This window comes from Sitodiplosis mosellana, unplaced genomic scaffold (assembly GCF_009176505.1).
Source record: "Sitodiplosis mosellana isolate CC-2019 unplaced genomic scaffold, AAFC_SMos_1.0 Smas_scaffold_6162, whole genome shotgun sequence".
In the NCBI taxonomy this organism is placed as follows: Eukaryota; Metazoa; Arthropoda; class Insecta; order Diptera; family Cecidomyiidae; genus Sitodiplosis; species Sitodiplosis mosellana.
In genome coordinates, this window is record NW_022601403.1 from 3,239,639 (window position 1) to 3,253,726 (window position 14,088).

Below are 14,088 nucleotides of genomic sequence, written 5' to 3' on the forward strand. Positions count from 1 at the left end.
CTCCATCAACGGACAGATAACATATTTACGTAACGAAAATTCATCTGTAGAACAAAACATCACCAGGTTAACATTAAAAAAAAATGTTAATTAAAAAATTATTTATATTATTATTATATTTATTTATATTTAAAAAAAAATGTTTCATTTAAGCACAAAAATCAAGAAACGACAATTCAACACACAAAGAGACGGTACTGCAATTTTCTTTTCTGTTGCAGATAATGAATAATCGATTTTAATTCTCTCGCCTGAATCGGAATCGATACGATGATTTGATCGTTTGAAGAATGATAACAATAGAAACACGCCAAAATGATGGAATTGTTTGTTTCTTTTCATTGTAAAACATTGTAAAATATATTTATTTTAGCATTTACTTATTATGTTCTAAATTAAGTTCAAAATGGTAATAATAAAAAAAAATCTATTGTAAAATACACATTTGAATTCGTTTTACGCTTATTTTGTTATGTTATTGATTGTGTTTCAGTTGGTTGTGTTCTAAAAAGCATTATCGTATCTCACTGAGAGTCATGAGGTAGGTCAATTTGGGGGAGTTTCGAATTTTCCCTTTTAGGAGATGAATGTTTTGACCGTTCCTCTACACTTACTAGCGATTTGAACAATTTTTTGGCGGGGATGTAGAAGAATTTCCTCAAGGCTTAACTTAAAACTAAATTTTAATCACTTAACTTCTTACAAATTGAGGTAGGAAAATTGAGCTTTGTTGAAGCTTTTGCTTGAAATTCCGAATCACACATTTGGCTGCTTATGGTGTTTGCACGTAAATTTCTTGTAATATTCCTTCCAATGAAGTTCGTCCATCCAAGTGCAATTGACGCGAAAAGATGTACACCTGATACCACATGCAGATGTAGAACACTGCAAAGAAATGTTAACAAATAAATCTAATTAGATTAATTTTCGAAATAAAAAATCAAATCAGCCGATTTGCTTTTATGTTGGCTGAGAGATGATGAAACAAAATTGTGAGGAAAAAAATAAACTGTTGATAAAATGAAAGCTTATCAAATTTGTATTCCAATGCAATGATTCTAGGCAGGATTGACGGAAGATGTTTTGAAATTGAAAACAAAACTAAGCAGCGACCGAAAAGAGTTGCTTTTGTGTCACCATCACGAAAATCCAATTTGACCCGAATAAATTAACAAATGAAGCATCAAAAATGATGTGATTTTTACACTGAATATTGAAGAGAAGATATTCGGAATTGTGATGATATCGCTTTGGACTATTTACTTTATAGGTCGACGTTAGCAAAGTTACAAACAAAAACCAGTGCGATAGTCGTGGCATGGCCATTATCAATTTTTCATTTTTTATTTATTAATTGTGCAAAAAAGCACAAAAAGCCAAAAAAAGTAACAAAGGTCTTGAAAAAGCGGCCGAAAACTTTGCAAAATGCAAAAAAAGAAGTCAAGAATGGCCCTAGAAATAATCCGTCACAAATTCTCTTGAAATGTAGACAGTAAATATGGAAAAGACGCCAGAAATCTTCTCAAAGAGTTAAATACACATTGTTAATCGATGTCTTACCATTGATAATGAACAAAAACACTTCGTGTATGGGCGTAGGTTCAAATTCTCCGATTTTCTCGTGATTAACCAACAAAAAGCAGACGAACATCATCATGATGGACACGTAAATGATTGTGCATAGATTGATGGCGAGCCAAACGGCAACTTCTCGTGTCGTTTGCTATAAAAAAAAATGAAAATCAATCAGAAACTCCGTTCATTTCTTCAAAAACTAGGTAAAACTGTGTTCGATTGAGTCAATTCAATTCGATCCAATGTGTCAATTATCGTCAAGAAAGAGATTATTTTCCTTAACCCTTAATTAGAGTTTATATCATTTACAATTTAAATCAATTTTTTTATTAAAAATCGAATCAAAAATATTTTTTGTTTGATTGTTTTCTTTGTGTGTACCTTGGTCGCGCCGTAAATCAGCAAACCATCGGAGATCAGCTTGAAAAGGTAGACAACAATGCCAATGATGCAACCCATGAAAAATAAATGCAACCCATTGTAACAAAGTAATCAGCAGATTTGTTTCATTTTCAAATAGTCGACCGTTTATTTGGAAGTGTCGCTACGAAATAATTGATTTAATTAAATGAAGCAACGAAAGCACACAGAAAAACAAACAAACAATATTTTCAACAAACCAATCCAATTGAGCCGATGATTTTGACACAGCCACAGGAATTTCTCATGTTGGACACGGTTCGACGACGAAACGGTTTCCAATGGATAAAAATTTTCAACAGAAACAGAAAAAAATCAACTCGAAACTGACGAAGGAGCTCTGCTCTGATTGACCGATTGAAATTGAATGCAAAATAGAATGATTGATGGACCATCAGTCGTCTTCCTTTTTACAATTGTATTAGTTGATAACGCGGTAACTGGTAAAAATTATTTCTTCCGAAATGTTTTGCTAAATAACCGATTACAGTCAGAAAAACCAACAAACCGATAAGACGGAAGACGGTTTCTTTTTGAATAAATAAAGGAGAACGGGCAATATCACCATTTCTTACGAATTACAGAAAAAAATCCCAATTTTTCGGATGAAATATTTATCATCGTCTAATGTCAAACCGTTGGTCGTTAGAATGTGAACGCAGTTCAAACAAAGTGATACTTACGTATTCATTTTTTTCGCATCAAAGCCACACACACTCAAAAGAAAATGATTCATTTTTTTCTTTCGATAGGTCAATTTCAATAGAAATCGATACGATGATTTGATCGTTTGAATGATGATAACAATAAACACGCAAAAACGATGGAATTGTCTGTTTCTTTTCATTGTAAAATATTGTAAAAAATATTTATTTTATCATTTACTTATTATTACGTTGTAAATTAAGTTCAAAATGGTAATACAAATTTGAATTCGTTTTACATTTAGTTTTTATGTTATTGTTTGTGTTTCAGTTGGTTGTGCTTCAAAAGGCATCACCGTATCTCACTGGGAGTCATGGGTTGGTCAACTTGGAGGAGTTTCGTATTTTCCCTTTTAAGAGACGTTTTTTTCTTCGTTAATATTTTAAATTTTGTAAACGAGATTTGTTTTTCTTCGTTTCATGTTTTCATCAGACTTGTTTTCGTCTTTGTTTTTATTATTATTCTTTGTTATTTTTTGATTAGTTCTCATTCTTTAGCTGCACAACTTCACAATTGTGTGTACTTCATTCAAATGTTGTTTGTAAAATGAATTGTTTCTTTTCGTTTCTTTGTCCTTTTTTTCGAGAAAGCGCTTCATTTTTCATTTTCGATGAAACATCTTGCTTTTTATTCCGAGAAATTTCTTCTTTTACAACGTTTTTTTTATCCATTTTAACGAGGATTTTATTTTTTTCAACGATTTTTTTTTCTTTTTCACAGAATTTTCTCTCTTCTTCTTTGATATTTTCAGTTGGATTTCTTTTTGAATTTCGTTATTTGGATATTATTTTAAATTTTTTTGGCGTAAGTCGATTGAATAAGGCACAAATACAGTCATTCGACGTATATAGTACAGGACAAAGGAAAACGGAACGGTTAAAATGTTCGTTTTTGTTGAAATTACTGGATTTTTTGTCAAATGCAACTTTTTGTAGAAGTATCTGGATAAATTCAATTCAATTCTAGGTCCGGATGATCAAGTTGGACGGCTCATGCTCAAATTGTCACAGTTTCAATGACCGATATTCGACTATTTTACTTGGCCATTTGATCCAACCGTACGTTACACTGTTGGAAAGGTCTTGAAAATTTGATGTTAAAAATGTAATAGAACAATCAAATTACCAAGTTTTCAACTGGCTTACGGCCCAAAATGTGTTGATGGAAAAATTCAAACTTGGCCGGTCAAAGCGAGAATTGGATTGGAATTGTCTAGACACTTCTATGAATATATCTATTGGCACGAAACTATTGTACTACATTGAAACCAATGGAGAAAAAAAACGAATGTTTTAACCGATCTCGTGCTGTACACTTACTATTTGGTTAGCGACTTAAACAATTTTTGCGAAAACGACGAATAATTTCCTTAAGGCTTAACCCGTACAAACCTAAAACTAAATTTTTTTCATCTTATATTTCGAAATAAGGTCATAATAGTTTGGAAATTCTTATAAATTTAGATAGGAAAATCGAACTTTGCCGGAACTTTTCTTTGAAGTTCCAAGTCACACACCGTGCAGATGCTTATGGTCTTGTTGCGTTTACTTCTTGTAGAATTCCTTCCAATGAAGTTCGTCCATCCAAGTCCAATTGACGCGAAAAGATGTACACCTGGTACCACATGTAGATGTAGAACGCTGCAAAAAAAAAATTAACAAATAAATTAAATTAGATTTTTCGAGAGGTAAAATCATTTAAGAATTATTTAAAAAGGGAAGAAGTTTTGAAATTGAAAGCAAAACTAAGCAGCGACCGAACTAATATTCATAAGAGAAGAACTGCTCTTGTATCACCTTCACGAAAATCCAATTAAGACCGAAATTAACACATGAAGCATCAAAATTGATGTGATTTACGCAGAAAAAGAGAAGATATTCGGAATTGTGATGATATCGCTTTGGACTATTGACTTGATAAGCCGGCGTTAGCAAAGTTACCAACAAAAGCCAGTTTGATAATCATTGCATGGTCATAGTCCTTGGCCTAGCCAATAGAAAAAAAACTGAAAAAACCTTTTATCGAGAAAAAACCAAATTTTTTTACAAAATGACGAAAAAGAGTTATCGAAAGTCGCAAAAAGCGGCCAAGAAGTGTGCAAAATGGCCCAAAATTTTGAAAAAAAGCCAAGAATGGCTACAGAAATAACCCGCCAGAGACTGTATCTCTTGAAATAAAGTCAATAAATGCAAGAAAACGTGAGAAAATTTTTCAAAATGAAAATCAATGACTTACCATTTACAATGAACAAAAATGCTTCGAAACTGAGTATATCCCTATGTTCTACGATTGAATCGTGATTGGCCAGCAAATCGTAAATGAATACCATGATGATGAACACATAAATGATTGTACATAGATTGATGGCGAGCCAAACGGCAACTTCTCGTGTCGTTTGCTGTAAAGCAACAACAAAAAAAAATGAACTTCAATCAGAAACTCCGTACATTTCTAGATAAAACTGTATTCGATTGAGTGAATTGCCTCAATCGATTCCAATTTGTCATTTATCGTCAAAAAAAGAGCTTATTATCCATTTTTGATCCTCTGTTTGTAGGTTATATCCTTTACAATATGAAAAATTGAAAATCGAATCGAAAAAATACCTTGCTCGCGCCGTAAATCAGCAAACAATCGGAAATTAGCTTGAAAAAGCAGACAACAATGCCCATTATCAGAACGAATGTAAATAAATTGATGCCCACTTGATCGTCGTGATTTTTCATAATAACTTTCTGATAGGCCATAAACAGGAATTGGCACACCAACGCCACTATGGATGCAATCTATAAACAAAAAACAATAATCATTAAGCAGAAAATAAATAGATCCCATTGTAATTGAGCTGTAACAAAGTAGTCAGCAGTTTTTGTCACAACAGCCGTGTGTGTGTGTGAGTGTGAGTGTGTGTGTGTGTGTGTGACAGAATAAAAACATTGAGTGAACACAAACATTGATGATCACAGTAAAAAAGTGCTGCTGCATGCAGCATTTTCAACCGAAATGGCAGAAAAAGAACGTTTTTTTTTGGAGTTGTGTAATGTGTTCCTTGTGATGTGTGTCAAAAGGTTATCATTGATGATGGACTCGTTTCATTTTCAAAATTCCAATGAGTTCAACTTATTAAGTCGATAGTAGAAGTATAGCTTCTAAGAACGCACAATGTGCGTCGCAAATCACACATATTTTTTTGGTAGTAGTTTTCATTCAAATGTTTTCACCCCGTAGACCTGCGACGTGCGCATCAATTGAATTAATTGATTTAATTAAATAAAGCAACAAAAGCACACAGAAAACAAGCAAACAATATTATTAACGTACCATACCAATTGAGCCGATGGTCATCACTCCGGTTTGCATTTTGACACAACCACAGCAATTTCGCATATTGGACGATTCGACGACGAAACGGTTACCAATGAAAAAAAAATTGTTCGGCGGAAAAAAATCAGCTCAAAATTGGCGAATGAGCTCTGAACGACTTGTTGAATTTGTATGCAAAATGAAACTGGTCCGTCAATCGGTTGTAGTTGGCTGGGCCGCTGTGTGTTTCTTACTGTGTGTCGTTGCCGTCGCACTAAGCCGAATCATACACAACAAATCTCACAGCAATCCGTGCGCCGTTGCTGCTTTGATGATCGCACAACGATCCAGACGATCCATAACCGTGCGCAGACGGAACGAATAGCCGCACAAAATTTTCTAATTAACTGTTACAGCAGCAGCAGCAAAAATCCACGCAATCCGTTTGTCGTATGTTTTTGAAATCATAAACCAAACCAACTTAATGTGCATTAATGTCATTTAATACGAGCTCGGAATCGTTGTCGTCTTTGTGGTTCCGTTTAATTTTTTGTTGTTGTTTCGAACTCTGCTCTTTCTCTCTGTTCTGCTGAATATTTTCTACACTATGCACAATTATCGCATATTTCTCACGGTATTACCATTGATACACTAGATTTTATGCTTCGAATTTTTTTTTCTTCCTTTTTTTTGTTATTTAGTATGATGAGATCGTGGTGTTTATCGTACCACACACATAAAAAATTGATGATGATTTCGAACGAATTGAAAACAATTGAATGAACGACACGGAAAAGGCACGAATTTCTTTAGAATCGACGACAAAAAAAAAACTTTGTGAACAAAATCGCGTGAACGATTGAAAAATACTACATCGAGATTAAGAAAAACGGTTCAGCGAATGTGCATATGGTAAAATGTAAATGATGTAAAAAAAATTAGTTCGTCGATCGGTTGGTGCACATAAAAAATTGTGTAGTTTGTGAGTGATTTGGTTGAGATAGGGAGATTGAAAAACACGAAAGTTTTTTCGCAGTTTGGCACGTCAATTCACGTCCAATTGAAAGACACACACTGTCAATGCGAACGGCAAACACGGCGGCAAATACACGAGATCATAACTTTGTTGCTGCTGTTACTGTTACTGTTGTTCGTATGATGCCCATGTTGAAGACGAATTGGAAGTGAAACGAAACTGAAAATGAAACACGAACCACAAAATCTCTCACGCTCTCTCTCTGTGTGTCTCTCTCTCTCTCTCTCACACACACACACACAAACACACACACCGATGTTTGAGGTAAAGCAACATTAGACACGAACATGAACCGAACGCTCGCAGCTGCGACATCAACGGATTCGAAGGAGAACGGAAAGAGATTTTACTGTCTTCTTCCGACACACGCTGAACGACCGAGATGCGGATGGTGCAAAAAATTACACACCGTTCAGAGTTGAGTCTCGCACAGAGCAACGAACAAACCATTCAATGCAGCTTGACAATCAGCTGTCGATTCGAATCGACACTATGCGACACTGTGTCGAAACCGATAAATCGGTGGAAGTTTTATTTACCAAATATGATACGTTTTTTATTGTTGAAAAAGGCGCGGTTTTTTTTTAAATTGATGAAATTGTTTTGTATGATTTTTTTTTATTTTTACGATTTATTAGTGCTCACGCCCGGCAAATTCGATCGATTGATTTTTCCCAAAAAAAAAAAAATTGTCATAAAAAAACGTGTGAATTTTTTATGCTGTGCTTTTCACATCATGACACAATAGATTGTTGGCCATGACGTGAGATTCATATAAGCCATATATCGGAATGTGTCGATAGTTTGCGGCTGAAGATATTCGCTGTTGTGTGCTGTTGGTGTGTGACTCTTGCTATTTTTCTGATATCAAAACAACACACAATTACGCATATTGCGCGCACCATCGAAACTATTCCGTCTCACTTTATCGAATAATCACAACTGGACGAAAGCAAAAGAGCAAAAGAGAATCACGCACAGAGGAAAAGAGAAAGCGACAGAAAAAAAAAAGCCAGTCCAATTTGAATGTGAGCATTAACTATTGTTATTACATATATACAATTGGGTATATACACACAAAAAAGCACTTGCTGTGATTACTTCGTACAAGTCTTGCGTCGTCGTCGCTCGTGTTGTTGTTCATGTGGTGGTGGCAACTCATACCCATGTATGCGTGATATGTCTATTTATTCGTGTATTAGATATTGTGTTATCCACAAATACCATCTAACACAACTGGGCACATATAGCTGTTTTTCCACTTTGACTAAACACACTCACCGACCGCGCGCGTCTATGTATGTGCCTTGTGACAGCAAATTCCAATATGGCGTTAAATGTCAAATATACACACACTGAGCGCTCGATGACTGGAACACTTGTATTGTCGACCAACCAGTGTTTTCAGTGCTGAAATCATTCGGAATTCACACACAACACACAGTAACAGCAAAAGTGTATATAGAAAAGGCAAAGGGAAAAAAAACAACAACGACGACGGCGACGACGACGATATAGTTTTTTTTTTGCAGAGAGAGAGCAAGCAAATCATTCAAAGACAAGAAAAATATATACAGAGAGAGTGACTACACAACAGGCCAAACCAAATCGTGTAACCGTGGTGTGTGGTGCACGCTGATTATATTTCGTACGTGTCGAACCAACTATTAAGAAAAAAAACGGAATAAAAAAAGATTTTTTTTCTTTCATTTTCCATTAAAAAAAAAAACCAAAAAATTTGTTTTTTTCGGTGGTAAAAAAATTCGAATCGATTCTAGATATTTTCTTTCTGTTCTTGTGGGGGAACACGGGCCAAGAAAACCCCATAGTGTATATATATGTCAGCTAAACAGCAGCAGAAAAAATAAAACACACACAATTCTTACGTACGGGTATTCCATTTCGAGTCGCGAGAGAATAATAAACACACGGGGAAAAATCAATGAAGGAAACGCGAATATTGTCTGTATTGAAATGTGTTTGTGACGTTTTCGTTCTGATGTACAAGTGATGGAAGAGAATAGTCATAGTTTTTTTGTTACCCTTTTTTTCGATTAGTTTGGATCAAAAAAAAAGAGCACAGAGTTGTTTTTTTTCGCTTTCTTTCACTGCCTGTGTGTATTGTTGAGGAGAAAGGAAAAAAGTCAAAACTTCTTCTCAATTTTTTTTTTGTCGGGTTCTATTGTGTACGAAATGTGAGCGAAAAAAAAACACTAAAATAAAAGCAAAACGATTCGACCGAAAGAGAGGTGTTAACCTTCGTGAAAATGCATTTTAATTAGAAGAGAAAAATGATTTGTATAAAATATTCAGCGAAAATAAAAAAGCGAAAATCGCGTGTCAATTACACCCGAGTAAATGCGAAATAGAGAGCAGAACTGGGGAAACAGCCGTGATTCTATCCCGAAAACAACATAACAATTGGCTTATTGGGTGAAATAGGAAGAAGAAGAAGGGAATATATATATATATATATATATATAAAACAAGCAAAGAGCGCATTTAAAATTGGCAATTTATTGAATTATTAAACAAGTGTGATTTTGTGTGTGGATTCGGTACAAGTCCAGTGAGACCAACAAAGAAAAATATACGGTCTAAAAATGCAGACAAAGTGGTTTCCTTTTTTCTTGCTTCTACTTCTTCATTTTCGGTGAAATAAAAAAGTCCATGATTCGACCTCTGCGACAAGAGATTTCGCTTCACGACACAAGCAATTCAACACAACAAATGAATCTATATGGCAATGAAAAAAAAAAAAAACAACGGCGAAAGAATGACACAACGAATGAACGATTGTCAAAATCATCAAGTTCTTCAAACTCAAAGAATTTGCCATTTTAGTCAAATATTATCAATCCGACTCCATTGCGATTAATATCGCTATCCAATGATTTTGTTTTTGAAAGCCACTTTGTGTGTGTGTGTGTGTGTGTGTTTGTCATTCAAAAGCAAATGAATCATTTCCAATTGAGGGAAAAAAAGAGTTCATTGAAAGAAAAAAAGGAAAAACATTTCTAGCGGTTGTGTGTATGTTCAAGGAGAGAGACAGAACAAGAGGGACACCAAACAATTTAAATTCATTCCGATACATTTTTCAAAAGGATATATGGAAACAAAAGCATAGGACTATTATTATGTTCAACATACACACTCATACAGACATCGTGCTCATTTCCACTCGGTTAAATCGCAGTGTGCTTTTTTGACAGTGTGGTTTTTTTGTTTTTCATGTTTAAAATGTGTATCAAAACGTTTCCACATTCGCGCTGTCTCTCACTCACATTACACAAACTCTCAGCTGAGTTTTGGCAACAGTAACAACAACAACAACAATAACAACGACCACGACGAAGAAAAAATACGCAAAATAGAGAAAAACCAAGAAAATATGATGATGGTGAAAGTATAATTTTTTGTTTGTTACTTTCATGCGAACGAATTGTGTTGTGAGTTTGTTGTGTTGTTATTGTTGTTTTGGTCTCATTCGGTGTGTGTGTTTTGTGGATCAAATCTTCGCTTGATTTGGGCTAGTGTTCCATTGTGCTCTTCCCTTTCCAAACAACCAACAAATTATGAATAAATCTTTCGACCGAAAAAACATGATCTGTATTATACAGATTTGGCTTTTTTTCGGTCGGTTTTTTTTCGTGTATACAAATCCACGTCGTTAGTTCAAGTAAATTGTAATTTCTATATTCCAAACTGGCCACCGAATCCGCAACAATCGCCCCCCAAGCCAACGCTCTCTCTTGCCAATGTGAACACGAGCGACAGAGAAAAAAAAACTGGAACAGAGTGGAAGTTGAATGTGAACAAAGTGTCGTTGATATTCTCTCACTCTGTCGTAGCTTCTAATTGACATTTCGTGACAATAAACAACAACAAAAATCCAACTTGATAAAATGGCATGGATTCTGGTTTGAATTAACGTCGATGCACCACAATTGCATCGATTTCGATGATTCGTTCATTTCCCGCCTCTCGAAATTTTAACCCAACTAAGAGTTTTGTGTGTGTGCGTGTGCAACTAAAACAAATGCGCTTACCAACGCAACTTCTTTTTTTTCTGAAAATAAAAAAAAGCAAATACTAACAAGTGTCAATCGAGTGATTAATTTGATGAATCGATTTTTTGTTTTGCAGATACTGACTTTTTTTTTGTTCGTTCTGTCGGTCGTCGACCAAACAGTGTTTTAAGTGAAAAGAAATAAGAAAAATAAATCCATTTCGATTGTTTATTCTATATGTATTTTTTGCTATTTTTGCTGATTTTCGACACGGTGTGAACTACAACAGAATAAAATTTTGCGAACGTTTTAACCAAACCGAATTGAAAATAATAAATTAATACAAAACTAGCGAATTTTCACCGAAAACATGGCAACGGATAAAATAAAGGTTGCAGTTCGAGTACGGCCATTCAATCGGCGAGGTTTGTATTATATGTTTTATTTTTTTTCTCTTTCGATCTTAGCTTTTTAATCACTTTTTTCATTCAATAACAAAACGAAGTACATTTCTCTTTGGATGTATCGAATAGTACCCTAGATAGTACCATTTTCGCATTTGATTGTTTTTTTTTTCCATTTGATTGTTGTTGTTTTTTTTTCTTCATTCATTGTTGTTCTCGGAATTGAATCGCACTAAAAAAAAACGAATTTATTTGTCAAATTTGGCATGTTCATGTGATAAGTGTCATGGAAGAATCAGCGAGTGAGGAAGCAATGTGTGTTCATTTGTTTTAATTTATCCGATAAGATTGCGCGAAGCATTGTCATCGTCGTCGTCTTCGTCAGAAACAACACACAGAAAAGTCGAAACAAGCGAAAAGACATGCAGCGTGTGCGAGAGTAACCGACAAAACATATGAGAGTAACGAAACATACGAAGAAAATGATGAGTTTTTTTAAAAATGAAATGAAACATCAATATTATGTTATCAAATTGAAATGAAAAGTTACACACAGAAAGAGTAGCAAACACCGACATCGAGTGAAGTAATGCAATGAACGGAATCGAAGCAGAAGAAAAAGGAGAAGAAAAAGAAGAAGAAAGAAAAAAAAAAGATGAAAAAGAAATGAGAAATGCAAATCGAAGAGAAGACTGGAGCAAAAAATAAATACGCATCATCAGGAATGAGGCATGACCAAGTGCAAATAAACGAGTTTAAACACTATTTCAATAGGAAACACTTAGCGTGCATTTGTGTGTGTGTGTGTATATGTGCACGTATGTGTTACGCACCGATATTACTCATTCATTTCCTTTCGTAATTATTCATCATAACGAATGGGCGCATTTCGGGCTTTTCATTTAGTCCGTCACATTAATACGTACACAATAATATATGATTATATAGACGTATATCCACCACGTGAGATAACACACAAGCATTCTATCATCGTGTGGTTGTCGTCGCGCACTTTGTACATTTATCCAGAGACACACATATCGCGTTCGCGATGTGTTACTCTATGCATTGTTTACTATGTGATGGTATGTGCGCTACGGATAAAATAGCGGAAAATTTCGAATTAAAATCGTTGTTTACTATACACGACTGATAGAGGCCGAGATACATGCTATGTGTATACGATATGTGATATCGTCTATGCCAAGGCACGAAAATCCAAAGAACGAAAATGTGTGTATTGTTGCTTCAGCCACTCACGTACAAGGCGATAGATATGTATAAAACAATTCCGAATAGAGAGAAAAGAAAACGCAATTCACCACTGAAAAGAAAAACCTCATCAGTGGTAATAAGTGTCGGAATTATTCCGGTGACAATAGAAAAATGTGCATGTTTTTATGTGTGTATGCTCGCAAGCGTGAGTGAATATGGTTTCTTGATCCAATAGAACTATACACACTGAATGGAAATGCTTGAAAGACAGAAACGAAGGCAAGCTGAAGAAGAATGAAGGGAAAATATTATGGAAAAAGAGAAAATAAAAGTGAAAAACAGCAGCAGAAAAAAATCAGAGAAAATAACGTGATAGATTGAGAAAGAAAATAGAGGAAAAGAGAGAAACGTAGAGCTGAAATGCGAGGACAGGTGATGAAAATTTATGTGAATTCACTCTTTTCATGAATTCGAGTTCTGGGATTAACTTTTGTTCTATTTCCTCTTACTCACACTCATACACCTCCTATTTGATGTGTGCGAGTGTTTTCTTTTTATTTTCGCAAAAACGTGCTTGCATGGAACTATCGCATAATGAAGTCATGCATTACAATGGAATCGAAAGGAAAAAAAAACTATCACGATTTGAAATAGAAAGAACAAACAAAACACCAGAACAGTCACAAATCCTTCTGTTCGTTCACGTTTGGCGCAAAGAGCGCACGCCAGCAACCACACATTGACACACATACCGAACCCCAAAGCGTTCGAATGAGTGACAAACAGGTCATCAGTATGTAGTTACTGTCAGCCGATAAACGGTCTATGAGTAACCAAACGTTGGACGGTCGGTGAGTAACCAAACGTTGGACACATATGAATAAAAAAGACGACGAGCTTCAAACTGAATACATGTAACGGAGTAACGAAACGACGACAATGCATTCGGGGTGCATAAAAAGTAACAAGCTTGACATAAAAAAGACAAAGCGAATGCCGCGGCACATATCAATCTAAACTCTATTCAAAGGAATCGTTTCTTGTTCTCTGTCGCCGCAAAATGTCGATAAATATGCGGCTGCAATTTCATTTTCGGTCATTTTGCCAGCAGGCTGCCGAATGCAAACAATGGAAGCCGCTGTACGGCGGCACACAACTCATGCTCAAAACAACCATCTATCCTTTACTTACACAACAATCTCGCCCCCATAAAACTGCAGAGCGAACAGAGAGCCTCATAAACCAATGAACGAACAAGAGATGTTCGCAGATTTATCGTTGAGCCAATAGAATTCGAATCAGAATAACTACTTCCCTGGCATGATTCTCAGTTCTCCACTGCGTCTAGATTTGCTTTTACTTCATTTTCTTATTTTCTCTTTGCTTTTCATCTTTGCTAAAAGAAAATAAATAAGCGACA

The 14,088-nt window shown here is 35.2% G+C and overlaps 2 protein-coding genes across 32 annotated transcripts in view; one reads left to right on the forward strand and one right to left on the reverse strand.

Moving 5' to 3' along the window:
- Positions 1-51: 51 nt before the first annotated feature.
- LOC129574357 (uncharacterized) lies at positions 52-7,830 on the reverse strand. Of its 2 annotated transcripts, XM_055456261.1 has the most exons (5): positions 6,022-7,830; positions 5,307-5,486; positions 4,936-5,098; positions 4,217-4,340; positions 52-885 (listed from the first exon to the last, which is right to left on the reverse strand). In XM_055456261.1, exons 1-4 carry the CDS (start codon positions 6,085-6,087, stop codon positions 4,228-4,230), a joined length of 522 nt encoding a protein of 173 aa, XP_055312236.1. In that variant the 5' UTR covers positions 6,088-7,830; the 3' UTR covers positions 52-885; positions 4,217-4,227. The 2 variants fall into 2 exon arrangements, with proteins under 2 accessions (XP_055312236.1, XP_055312235.1); XM_055456260.1 differs by lacking the exon at positions 52-885 and having other exon boundaries at positions 3,298-4,340.
- The window catches only part of LOC129574346 (kinesin-like protein KIF13A), a 36,692-nt gene continuing 30,082 nt past the window's right edge, over positions 7,479-14,088 (forward strand). For 5 of the 30 annotated variants that reach the window (XM_055456212.1, XM_055456224.1, XM_055456222.1 and 2 more), the window contains exons 1-2: positions 8,391-8,687; positions 11,186-11,474. In XM_055456212.1, the coding sequence (XP_055312187.1) occupies positions 11,420-11,474 (55 nt within the window). In that variant the 5' untranslated portion in view covers positions 8,391-8,687; positions 11,186-11,419. Of the gene's footprint in view, positions 8,068-8,376; positions 9,289-11,185; positions 11,475-14,088 lie in introns of those variants that run through there. The other 25 variants (XM_055456225.1, XM_055456221.1, XM_055456230.1 and 22 more) reach the window with 17 other exon arrangements.